The 13,024-nt window shown below is 41.3% G+C and overlaps 1 protein-coding gene across 5 annotated transcripts; it reads left to right on the top strand.

The window, feature by feature from the left end:
• The first annotated feature begins 1,133 nt into the window (after nt 1-1,133).
• Nucleotides 1,134-9,409, top strand: fubp1 (far upstream element (FUSE) binding protein 1). Of its 5 annotated transcripts, none has more exons than XM_047588487.1 (20): nt 1,134-1,294; nt 1,716-1,806; nt 2,776-2,811; nt 2,927-2,963; nt 3,058-3,104; nt 3,194-3,265; nt 3,344-3,401; nt 3,492-3,654; nt 3,738-3,836; nt 4,443-4,547; nt 4,661-4,763; nt 4,986-5,225; nt 5,327-5,487; nt 5,794-5,945; nt 6,053-6,129; nt 6,294-6,419; nt 6,766-6,840; nt 7,275-7,337; nt 8,612-8,769; nt 9,010-9,409. In XM_047588487.1, the coding sequence occupies exons 1-20, from the start codon at nt 1,202-1,204 to the stop codon at nt 9,016-9,018; spliced, it is 1,965 nt and encodes a 654-aa protein (XP_047444443.1). In that variant the 5' UTR covers nt 1,134-1,201; the 3' UTR covers nt 9,019-9,409. The 5 variants fall into 5 exon arrangements, with proteins under 5 accessions (XP_047444443.1, XP_047444442.1, XP_047444446.1 ...); XM_047588486.1 differs by having other exon boundaries at nt 1,716-1,839; XM_047588490.1 differs by lacking the exon at nt 6,766-6,840.
• Nucleotides 9,410-13,024: the final 3,615 nt, after the last annotated feature.

Raw genomic sequence — 13,024 nt, 5'->3', positions numbered from 1 at the left:
ACAAAACAACATTTATCTAGATCATGATTGAAACTTTTTTTTGTGAATAACTACTATAAAGGGGGACAATTAGATATAATGGATAGTTAAATTCCATTTAATTTATTTTTTTGAGACTTTCTGTACTTTGCACTGATAATACTTTTGTACTACTTAATTCAGACGGTAAGTATTTAACATGTGATGGAAGCAAACATCTGCTATGAATATTTCCTGTAAAGTTTGAAGACCCTTCCTGTGATTCAACCTGAATCATTACTCTAGAACATTAGGACTGTTTTATACTCAATTTCTGTGTATTTATTGATGCTGTTATTGCCTTTTATTATTATTTTATTATTATTATTATATCTGAGTAGATTCAGAAAATAAAAAACATGTATTGGATGTGCAAATTAAATTTGCCATATATATTAAATTCACTTAGACTTATAATGAGATATATAACATATACACAAATAATACTGATTTAAATAATCTTTTAAAATGTGTTTACGGTGCTTACACTAAAAACTACATGACCAACTTCTGGTACAGGGTCAAGGCCTCCAAAAGATACTGATTTACAAAAAGAATATTATTTTCTTAAACGTATTAATGGCAATAACAGCAATTTAGTTATATAATGATTACGAAGTGCGGTTATTACATAGAAGACTGCAGTTTTTCAATGAAAATAATTGCTTTCCCTATTTTGTAAAGTGTGTTATCAAGAGAAGTGGACAGAACACGACACTGAGACCCAGGACTAAACAGCAGACAGCAATGAGCCCAAATTGCACTTATTTTTCTGGAGAAAATTCTTTCTTTTGAAGCATAGTTTATTAAACATGCATCACAACTAATAAAAAACATCTGGAGTTAGACAGACTTTAATTAACCACAAGGGAAATTGCTTGGTCATAGTAGCTTAGCTATTACAAAAGGTGAACTGTTATTCACCTGGACAGAGTTTGATATAAAAAAATAAATAAATTAATAAAAAAGTTGTGTAGCGTTCATTGTGGGACCGGGGCTGAATCTCCAAGCCCGGTCAAAGGTTTTCATTGAGCGCCACTAACCAGGAACCGGAAGGACGTCAAATCTGAAAACGTAAGCGGCAGTTACCGCGAGATCAGACGCCTCGCTGCGAGATTCCCCCTCCTCCCTCGGTGAATGAAGCCGCCATCTTGTTGCGCCGAGGAGGAGAAGAGCAGCAGACATGGCGGACTACAGCAGCGTGGCTCCCCCGTCCTCTAACGCCGGTGGCGGAATGAACGATGCTTTTAAAGACGCCTTACAGCGAGCACGACAGGTAAAAAATGACCGACCGATCACTATTTAATGTGAAACTATTCGGTTTGCGGAAGCCGAGGGGCGACTTTTTCTGTCGCACCAGATCGCGGTAACGTTAGGCTAAGCTAAGCTAACGAATAATGACCACGCTACAAAACGTAGAACAGACGTGAAAACAACAACAAAAATAGTACTGGCGGAGTACTTGATCACAAATATTATAACACTCAGAAAACAGTTATCTTTTTTTTGTGGAATAATAATACCAACCATTACCGTAAAGTGGAACTTGAAGCTTTCCTTTGTTGGTTCAGACTTCCGTACGGAAGAGTAGGCCGCAGGACGCGCGTTTCTCTGAATACATGATCCACAGACGAAAACACCTCTAATGTCGCCTTTTCTTCTATTTTCTTCCCCCCCATCTATTTTGTTTTCGGCAGATCGCAGCAAAGATCGGCGGTGATGGCGTTGCGGCTCCCCCGTCTAGCGAGTTTGGCTATGGAGGCCAGAAAAGGCCCCTGGAGGACGCTGGTGGGTATTTTCCCATGCCTAACCTGAATATCGGTCAGTGGCTCAAATCGATTTCAATGCAAGTTTTCATAGTTAATGCTTGCCTGCGTGTCTTAGCAACTACTACATTGTATTCAGAAAGTGTTCCTAACTCAACATAATGTGTAATAATACAGTTTTGTACGTGCATTATCACCTGATAGTCTAACACTCTGTGCATTACTACTAACTACGATTTTCCCGAGTTGTGTGGCCTGTGCAGTGTGTGCTGGTCCTGGCATGTGTTTTTTTTCTCCCACTGTTTGTCTTCACAGATCTTTGAAGTCAGTCCCCCCAGTGTTATACACGCACTAATAATTTATAATAAAGGGCGTTGGGTTGATGTTTGTTTCAGTTTCACTTTGCTAGAGCGATTCACTGCGGTTGTAGTGGGTTAAAACTGGTTTAGAAGTGTGGAGAAGTGTGTTGTTGGTTAAAAACAAGCATATGCAGCCTCCCAAATTGCGCCCACGCCCCTCTTTGTCCTTTTTTTTGTGTATAATACTTAACCAGATTAACATGTACTCCAGGTCTGAACGTGTGTAGACTGATGTGTGCTTCTCGTGTCCTAACCGTTTAAATTTCAGATTGTGTTGACAAACCTGTTTTAGTCATAAAAGAGCAGAGGCGCTACCTGACGTCTTTTTTTTTTTTTATCTCAGTTTAACCTGTGTACGGTCTATGATGAGAACTCATGCACCACGCTGAAAAGCTGATGTATAACCCTAACCCTAAACTATCTGAGACCTCTACACAACCAGGTGTTTTCATCTGTTGATGTTTAGAAGAAGTGAGCTGTGTGGGCACTATGCTTCATCACGTCCTAACATTTTAAATTTCAGAGCGTTAACGAACCCGTTTCAGTGTTCTGAAGTGATTGTCACTCCTAGTAGTGATAGAGAAAGTTTAACTAGAGGTACTGATGCTGGTTATTATGTTATGTTGTCACAGACCAACCAGAGACAAAGAAAGTGGCCACAAACGATGGTAAGTGACGCCCGCGACTGAGACCTGTGATCGTTTCCCACATCTAGTAAAATTCTGCACGTGTTGAAGGTTTGATGCTCTGGTTGAATTATACCTTTCACATTTGTTTTTCCAGCCTTCTCAGCGATTGGAGGAATGGGCGGTCCTCCAAGGTAGATACAAATTACATTTAAAAGCATGTACCAATCACACACTGGCTGTGTTGTTTTTTGATGTTCACACTGATTTGTTTTGTTTAATTTCCAGGTCGGCGTCTGAAGAATTCAAGGTTCCAGACGGAATGGTTGGATTCAGTAAGTTTTTATTTACATGGGAAACAATAAAAAATTAAATGCTTGTGGTGTTTTGTATTTAATGTTTTTATTATTTCCTTTTCTTCTAGTTATTGGAAGAGGAGGTGAACAGATATCACGTCTCCAGCAGGAGTCTGGGTGTAAAATACAGATCGCTCCTGGTAGGTTTGGTTTCACTGTTGATACTCAGATGTTGGTGCTTTAACTTGTGTTAACACTTCCCTTTTCCTGTGTTGCAGACAGTGGCGGGATGCCCGACAGGTCGGTGACGTTAACGGGGTCACCAGATTCAATCCAGTGAGTGTTTCCTCTAACCAGGAGCAGCATCGTCTCTGGTCTTTATTGATGTTTGCAGACGGTGTGTGATGGTGGTTGTTCTCCCAACAGATCTGCAAAGAGGTTGTTAACAGAGATAGTCGAGAAGGGACGTCCGGCCCCGGCGTTCCACCACAACGACGGTCCAGGAATGACTGTTCAGGAGATCATGGTGCCTGCTTCTAAAGCCGGTCTGGTGATCGGAAAAGGAGGAGAAACGATCAAAAGCCTTCAGGTAACGTCCAGTCAGATTAGAGACAAAGTTTTAAAGCCACAAGGGGACAAACGCTGACAATTTTGATTTGCCTGGATTTGCAGGAACGAGCCGGAGTGAAGATGGTCATGATCCAAGACGGACCCCAAAACACAGGCGCAGACAAGCCACTCCGCATTTCAGGAGAACCTTTTAAAGTTCAGGTGAGTTTTCATCTGCTTATCTAAGACGGACATCTCTTTTTTTTTTTTTTTTTTACCCCTCTGGTAGACTCCGGCCACGTTCACATGTAGCAAAATGATCTTTTTATTCTCGACGTTGGCGTTGTGTTGAGAATTTCTCTCTAAAAGGTCGATCTATTGTAAAACCACACCTAGTTATAAAAAGGCTGTAATGCATATCCCTTAAAAAAGCATGTGCATCAGCCCTGTGCGCTGTATACAAACATACAGTCTGTAATCCTAGTGGCGACCACCATTGTCCATAGTCCACCATTGCTGTTGTCGTGTTCACATCAGGCATCACATGTTTGGGGCTCTCTATTTTTCTTCTTCACTCTGGGACCTGGATTTGTTTAAAAGGTGCGCCCAGCAGAAACGTGCAAGACATGTGGTTTCACCCAAAAATCGTATTTTTGTGAACATGGCCTCAGAGTTATGAGGGCCGACACCAACAGACATTTTTTTCTGAAATAGTGCAATATATTAATGTTGTAGATGGGGGATTTTATCAAATTTTATATATAAATGTATATATATTCTTCTTTTGGAGACTGTGCTGTATTCACATGTCCTTCCTTTTGTCTTCAGCAAGCCAAAGAGATGGTGATGGAGCTGATCAGAGACCAGGGCTTCAGGGAGCAGAGGGGCGAGTACGGTTCGAGGGTCGGAGGAGGTGGAGGAGACAGTTTAGACGTGAGTGTTTCCTCACCTGGTGTTTCTTCTCAGATTAGAAGCCTGGGTTTATGTCGGTGGTTTAAATGTGGTCTCCTGTTTATGTTTTTTTTTCTCCTCCCGTCTCCGTTCAGGTTCCCGTGCCGCGGTTTGCAGTGGGAATCGTCATTGGGAGAAATGGTGAAATGATCAAGAAGATACAGAACGACACAGGTGTCAGGATTCAGTTCAAACCAGGTGAAGACAGAAACAAGTTATTTTTATCTCCGTTTATGGTCTATGATGAGAACTCATGCACCACGCTGAAAAGCTGATGTATAACCCTAACCCTAAACTATCTGAGACCCAATCAAAGCCACGTATTTCATTCAGTGACATTTAGAAGAAGCTACCCTTTAGCGTAATCACGTTGTTTGTGTAGTTTTCTAATGACCCCCCTTCCACGCTTGTTCCCTCCAGATGACGGCAGCACACCAGACAGGATAGCACAGATCATGGGGCCTCCCGACCAGGCTCAGCACGCGGCAGAAATCATTTCCGACCTGCTGAGGAGCGTCCAGGCCGGAGGACCACCGGGACACGGGGGCGGCAGAGGACGTGGCCGCGGGCAGGGCAACTGGAACATGGGGCCCCCGGGTGGTCTGCAGGAGTTCACCTTCACAGTCCCGACCATGAAAACCGGACTGATCATAGGAAAAGGTCAGTTAATATCAGCATCGATGAGGAAAAACAGGCTTGAGGCTTTTGCTTAGTGGGTCACTCGTTTTAATTTTTTGCTCAATGTGGTTGAACTTTTCCAGGCGGTGAGACAATCAAAGGCATCAGCCAGCAGTCAGGAGCCAGAATCGAGCTTCAGAGGAATCCTCCGCCCAACGCCGACCCCAACATAAAGATGTTCACTGTTAGAGGCTCCCCTCAACAGATTGACTACGCCAGGCAGCTGGTGGAGGAGAAAATCGGGGTGAGTGTTGGTCTGTGGTTTATGAAACCGTGCGTCTATGACAGAGTTTAAAAAGTCTGGAGTTGGATAATCACAATTTAAGGCCTTAAAAAGTCTTAAATATGAGCTTATTTTGCATTATAGGTCTCAAATCCTTAAATACTGCACTTCGTCTGGAGTATGAGCCCCCGTGGCCCCGGCCTCTTATGTTTCATTGTCCTGAGTTGATGTAGATATTAGTTCTAGGTCTCTGATCGTCCTTATTCAAACCTGCAGAAACCCTGTGTACGTTTTCTCATCCCACCTCGTTCTCGGTTATTTTCTCAGGGACCCGTCACTCCGATGGGCGGCCCACACGGTCCTCCCGGTCCACACGGAGGACCAGGCCCACACGGACCCCCGGGACCACCCGGGCCTCCTGGTGCTCCCATGGGTCCCTACAACCCGGGACCATACAACCAGGGGCCTCCAGGGCCACAGTAAGTGCATTTTATATTTATTAACTTTTATCTATGAGTAAATAATAACACAAATGAAGGATGTGGAGAGTTGATGGGTAATTTTTTTGTTTTTTGTTTCACTCCAGTGGTCCTCCGGCTCCTTATCAGCCTCAGGGGTGGGGCAACGGCTACCCACACTGGCAGCAGGGACAGCCAGATCCAAGTAAGTACCTGCATCACATATCTTTTTCGTCTTTGCAGGGAGAGATTCAGATCAGTGACTAGTTGGCCAGAGATCAGTTAGTCAGAGTTTTTATAATACTTTACAACATAGATAGATTAAACTGTATTTTCATAGCTCTTACCTTGGCCTTTGTTTGGTAACAGATAAAGCAGCAGCTGATGCCAACGCTGCAGCGTGGGCGGCTTACTACGCTCAGTACGGTCAGCAGCCACAGGCTCCCATGACCCCGACCAGCGGAGCTCCTGGCACGACTCAAACCAACGGCCAAGGTAACAGACGTTGTCCTCAATTAGCACGAAGCTAGCAAAAGTGTGCGCTTCTAGTAGCGGAAGCTAAATCTGTCGAGGCCAGTGTAGAGCAGAGTAGCCGAGTAGAGTTACTGAAGTAGCCTTCTGTGCTCGTGTCTTCCTGGTGTTGCTAACTGAAGACAAATTGGACTGACGTCAACTCTTTTCTTTCTTTCTTTTTCTTTCTTTCTTTTTTTTTTAAATATATTAACCCCAGGGACAGGATAGTTTTCCTCCACCACCCCTAGGCTGACAACCAAACCCAGGCAGGTGGAGGACAAACTGCTGCGAATGATTCACTAATTACAAGTACCGTTTTTTTTAACAGGTGACCCACAGGCTGCAGGTCAGAGTGGACAGGCAGATTACACCAAGGCCTGGGAGGAATATTACAAGAAAATGGGTATATGAACGTAGTTTCAGTGTTCATCTATTAACACAAGACAGTCTAAACAGCCACTGGGCCACACGCAGTCAGCTTCTTTTTCAGGTCTGGGTATTTGTCAGCATTTGCTGTGGAGCAGTTCGCCTCCACTTTGGTTTGACACTTGATGCCTGTGCTGTTTAGACTGCAACACTTTTGACTATCTACAGGACTGAGCTGTGGACACAGAACCACCTTTATGATCTCAGAGCAGCTTATTTGTCTAGACTATCTCAGGGCTTCATCCACACACGTGTCATGAATGCTTTACTGCTACTTGAATGCGTGTAGACTTACATGATGCACATGTTTGATTTGTGGCTTATGGATGTAAGCAACGTAGGGTTAATGTTGTTTCTGTTGTTAAATTCGACACTCGCGTTGACGTTTTTTCTTTTTTCTTCTCTTTGCAGGTCAACAGAGTCAACAACCTCAGGACTACACGAAAGCCTGGGAGGAGTATTACAAGAAACAAGGTTCGTCTGGGCCTTTTGTTTAGTTTTGCGGCGTCTGTTTTGGATGCTTTTCATACCGTTTTGCAGATGAATGATGAAGGGTGGTTGCTAACACTAGCAGCCCTCTGTTGTAGAGTTGCTGTTCTCGTAGCCGCCCAAAAAGGAAAGCAGAAGGTTTCTGACCCACCACTCGGAGGCGTTGGTGGTGGGTTCGTTCCCCTTCTTACAAACGCTCCAGCGTCTTGAATGTTTTTAGGTTTTCAAACACTTATTTTTACACTTATATGTACTCTTTAGACTTTTAACCAATGAATTAAGACAATTTAAGAACAATCCAACCATTAACAAGTTCCTTGTTGAGGCCAGTCTCCGTAAAAGTAATAAGTCTTTATTTAGCTGAAACACTAACAGTTAATTTTCAAAGTAATTTGCATCCACTGTCGATAAAAAAAGAGTTAAAACCATGCGGCAACGGGACTGAGCGATCAAGTCCATGTCCAAGTGCAAAAATCTGCAGTTCATCAAGTGGCCACTTGAGGCTCCAAAATGGAGAAAATCACCATAGACCCCAATGTTATAAAGTCCAACTTTACTGCATTGTTAAACATGTTTTTTCCTAAATCATTCGTTTATTTTTTATTAAGGTTTAAAATTCTTCATAATTAAGGGCATTCCCTCTTTGAGTGACCGTTGGTAGCCTGAGCTAACAGGTAGCAGAAAATTGGGGGATTGGTCCAAATGTGGGTGGAGTAAATCTCATCCAACATGGTGACTCCAGGCTCCGCCCACTTCCGGCTTTATTTCCAAGGTTCATAGTATATAAAATCAGGGATTAAGACTGGGGTATCGGTGGGAAGCCCTGGTTTTTACCAGTTAGCCTAAATTATGAGACTAGTCTTTGAGGAACAGCGACCCCTGTGACCAAAAAAGTAAATTACAGGAGAGTTGCAGGTTGAAAAATCATCTGTTGTGCTCCTTAAATATTTAAGCAACAGTAATTATGTCAATGATAAATCACACGTAACGTTATTTCTTGCAAAACAAATGACACAAACCTTATTTTTTTTATTAGAGGTGGTTAAGATCTTATCATTCCAACCTTTTTTTGCAAAAAACATCTATTTGGGACAATGAAATCAGATGAAAATTGCACGCTGCATGAAGCATTGACTCATGTTCAGAGCTCTGATTGGTTCAAAAAGCTACTGCTGTTGCATATATCACCCAGAGAAATGTTAAAGTTTTTTTTATGGGGGTCTAGTTTGACCGTGTTGGTTCTTCCCTCCCTCCTCCAGGTCAAGCTGCCCCTCAGGCTGCAGCAGCGCCTGCAGCCTCCCAGCCCGGAGGCCAGCCGGACTACAGCGCCGCCTGGGCGGAGTACTACCGGCAGCAGGCGGCGTACTACGGCACGGCCAACCCTCAGACCATGGGCGCGGCACCACAAGCCCCTCAGGTACACCCCCCCTGATAAGAATCTCCCCGCCACATTCACTGTCCGCTCAGTCATTTTGTGCCGTGACCTCCTTCCCTCCTCAGGTTTTTACAGGGTTCCCGTGTCTGCAGCCGCCTCTCGCAAACCTAACCAAACCCATTTCCTCCCCACAGGCTTTTTAGCTTTTTAATTTTGGGAAGCTGAGTCCACTGTTTCCGCTGTTAACATGCAATGTATCTTCTATGTATTTCTTCTGCACAGGGCCAGTAATGTGAAGTGGACATAAAGTAAATGCTACATTGTCGAAAACAAAATCCTTTGTTAAATGTTTGGATGCAGACGCCTTGATGAAGATCTTAAATTTCCTTGGTTTGAAAGTGTTTCACATAGATGGCAGATTACCCGGCGAACACGTCCTCCTTGATTTATTATTTTCTTTTTGTTTTTTTTTTCTTTTTTTGTTGTTGTTGTTTCTCTTTTTCTTGTAAATGCTTTGTTTTTAGTGAGGTAATTATACATATGGTCATTCCAGCCCTGTATCTACATTAAATGTGGTTAGAACTCATGTTTATTAAACTGTAGACATTACCATGTAAATCATCTCAGTTTTAAAAATGCTATTGCCTGTTGTGTTTTTCCAATAAAACAAACTGAAACCTCCTGTGTTGGTAAGTTGGGGTGGTTGCGAGCAGAAGGGGTGGGATATAAAAAAGGGGGCGGAGGGGGGGGGGGTGTGAATTGTCCAAAAAACGGTTGACTCAAAGTTGTGCTGTCCTGTCTCTCTCCAACTGTCTATAAGGCTCTTAGATACATTATGTGCGATGATGGTGAGCGGTTCAATTGTTGATAGATGCTCTTCTTAGTTATTTTTTATTTCCTTGACTTTAGCCGTAGACCAATGTTTGTCAGGTACCTCCTGCCTGTGTGTCGAATGCATTAACTTGCGTTGCTGTGGCGCTCTTCCCATGGTTTGCTGACATTGTTGAGTTAGTATTCACTGTATATTTTTTTTTTGTTGCTGCCTTGATATAGTCACTTCCTCCTCCACAGGCGAGTTTAGAGAAAAAAAAAAAGCGGTAAGCAAGTGTTCTTCATGTTCCTCAGAAAATGTGGTTCCAAGAAATGCTGCATCGTATTTTTAGTGTTATCACAGTATATATAAACGTACTTTATTTTTTGTCCCTTCTATGCCGTTCTTTTTTTCCCAGGACAGTCGGGTAAAAAAAAAAAAATTTGCCACTGTATATTATCGAATAATGCATTGTTCGTGTAAAAAAAGGAAATTGTGAACTAACTCCAAAGTGCATACGTTGTGTTTTTTTCTTATTATAAAGAATGTTTTTTTAATATAAAAACATTGCAACAAGTGCGTTTTTTTTTAATTTATGCTGCTCTGCCCATTTTTTATTTTTAAAAAAACATTTTTTTTGATTAGTGTCCATCCAGTATAAAGAGCGTAGGTGTTGTAGGGTCGGGGGTGGCTAAGCAGTCTCTTCGTCCATCAGTTGAGCCCTCCTGTAATGTAAGTACAAAGAAAAAACCCTGACATTTGAAGTCGTACATGCCCTATTTTTTAAATGCTTTATGAACTGCAAACCATGTAGTATCTCTATATATTGTCAAATATTGCAATTCCCCCCCCTTCCCCCTTCCCTTTGGGTAAGTATGTGTGAAATGTCATGAGGAGAGGCTTTAGTGCTATTTTTTTTAAATTTTTAGATGACTCTTGTACCACATGTTTCTGAGACTCCCACTGACTTGCATAACATCCAGACTTGAGTCTTGTCGTAGGTTGTGTAGGTGGATTTCTGTGCTGTGCTGAGGGGGTGCTTGTTACACTGCCGGTAGGAACTGTTTCTTTTAAGGATGTGGGGGATTTTGTTTTTTGCGCTTTGAATATCTTTGAGTGCCATTGTCTAGTTTTTTGCTTTTAAAATGCCATTTATTGCAATTATATATTGATTTAGAAAGGAGAAAAGAAAAACTAAAGTGTAGCATGCTTAGGTTTCTTCTTCTGAAACAATGTCCTATTATGAGCATGTGGATTTGCTAGTAGTGGTTCTGACTCAGTATTGATTGTGATTTATTTCTGAATGAGCACAAAAAAAGAAGGTAGAAAAAAGGATGTTGAGGTCGAAGTCTTTTTTTTTTTTATCACTGATGGCAAACAGTGCAATATATATATATACACATATATATATCTGATCTTTGCAGTGTCATCCCAGACCTTGCACCTTAGGTTCTGCTGCAAAAACACAGGTAAGCGAAACCTAAGGAAACGTTGAAAATGTTTTATCTTTTTTGCCTCAGCACATACATGCAAAAAAAAAAAAAAGAAATGCTTACCTGTGTCGTTAACCTGCCTCTATGCATTGATGCCTAAAGAAATGTCCAGGATATTCACACGTATGAACAGCCCTTATTTTGAAATTATCATTTGAAGTAATTAAACTGCATGTTATGATGACTTGACTTTACCCAGAAATGGTTGTTGCATAGGAGGAAATGATTATTTGTGTTGAATGTTTGCAGCCGGTAAGTCTTTTATTGACAGTGCTTTTTAGATGGAGACTGGTTTAACAAAAAAAAAAAAAAAAAAATGCATGCCATGCAGACGTTAGCATTGTGCTCAATTTGTCAGGTTTTTTTTATTTATTTGAAAAAAAAAAAGAAAATAGGTGAGAAATTATTGCACATGATTGATTTTTTGTTGTTGTTCTGTCGTGGTGTGAATCTGCCCTCAAGTGCAGTGCAAATCTCCCATTGAAACGCTGCTGCCTTCACTTCTCGCTCACAGTGTTGGAGGATGCCGCAGGCTTAGGTCGTAGAATCAGGCCGTGTCGTAGTTTGTGCCCCCCTCCCTCTCCCCCCACAAAAAGGAGGAATCCTTTGAGTCAATCCCCACTGCTGAACGTAGACCGTTCAAGAGCTCCAGTGATAAGGTAAAAAAACAAAAAAAAAAAAAAAAAAAACACGGCAAACCAATGAAAATGAAATTTGTTGTTGCAAAGTGTTGGTCAGATATATGTTGTTCCAGCTCGGATTGACTGTTTCTGATGTTTTTGTTCCATTTTTCTAACCATGATGCCATAGTTGTGTTAGAGTCTGATGGTTGTTTTATCGCTTTAGAAAGTTGGACGAGGACAGGAACTCATGTACTTTCAATGCACTAAAATTGGGGTTTATCTTTAAAAAAAAAAAGAAAAACAAATTTACATATAAGTTTTGTGTTTAGTTACAAGGTCACGTGTTGTTTGCTTGAGATGCTTTTCGACACAGAATTCGAGGGGGTGTAGAAGACAAAACAAGGAGCATGCCTTAGAGGTAAACAAGGTTTCATGTGCTGTGTATATTAAATCTGCTGGTTTGTTTTTTTTTGTTTTGTTTTGTTTTTTAATTAACTGTTCTGACTTTTGAAAACGTTGCCATGTTCATTCAATAAAGTTGTAACAAATAATAATAAAAAAAGGACGAGTTTTTATTTGACACATTAGAGGAAAAGACGCATGAATGGGAAACACGAGACACATTCTGAGTCTTTATTTGCTCAATTTATACACAAAGCCATGAATGTGAACACTTCGTTTTTGTGTGTTGATAAAATGACCTAAATAAGTTATTTTACAAGTCAGTCTTAAAACGTTTCCCATTGCACTCACAGATTGTTCATCAATTCAACACCAGTCATTTAAAGCAGCATCCAAGAAAACTCACGTCTAACTTAGTGAAGCCAATTTTTGACAAAGCCTAAAAGCAATTTATCAAATTAGTTTTAGTAACAGTATCACAGAGCTATGAAAAAAAACAGGAAGAGGTTCAGTTGTTATGCTTTAGATTTATGTGCAAGTGTAAAACTAAAAAAAAAAACTTCTAGTCTGAACTCTACAGCTCGTTTTCTTGATTAACTTCCCTGAGACCCTGCGTCCTCATATGGGGACTTTAAGTTTTATTGCAGCTTATTCAGCTTCATTTAAAACCCGTTGTCCTCATTAGTGGACGCTTTAGTCTGGCATCTAGTGGCAGCCCAGTTTAAAACTTATTTATGCTTAACATTTCTAGTTTGATCTGATTCAAAAAGTTTATCAATAGCAACGAGCTACAAAGTACTCGTTTGAGGACGCTGGGACTTCATTATTCACAATTCTGTCTTTGCACAGCCGTGTTCAGGTATTAAAATAAACAGTTTTATATTTCCTTACACATTGGTGACTTTAATATAGGATAAATAATGAAATAATCCCAGTGTCCACATATGAGGACGTTGTTCCTTTTTTTC

Source organism: Mugil cephalus, chromosome 7 (genome assembly GCF_022458985.1).
Source record: "Mugil cephalus isolate CIBA_MC_2020 chromosome 7, CIBA_Mcephalus_1.1, whole genome shotgun sequence".
Classification (NCBI taxonomy): Eukaryota; Metazoa; Chordata; class Actinopteri; order Mugiliformes; family Mugilidae; genus Mugil; species Mugil cephalus.
This window is presented reverse-complemented; position numbering and strand designations above follow the sequence as displayed.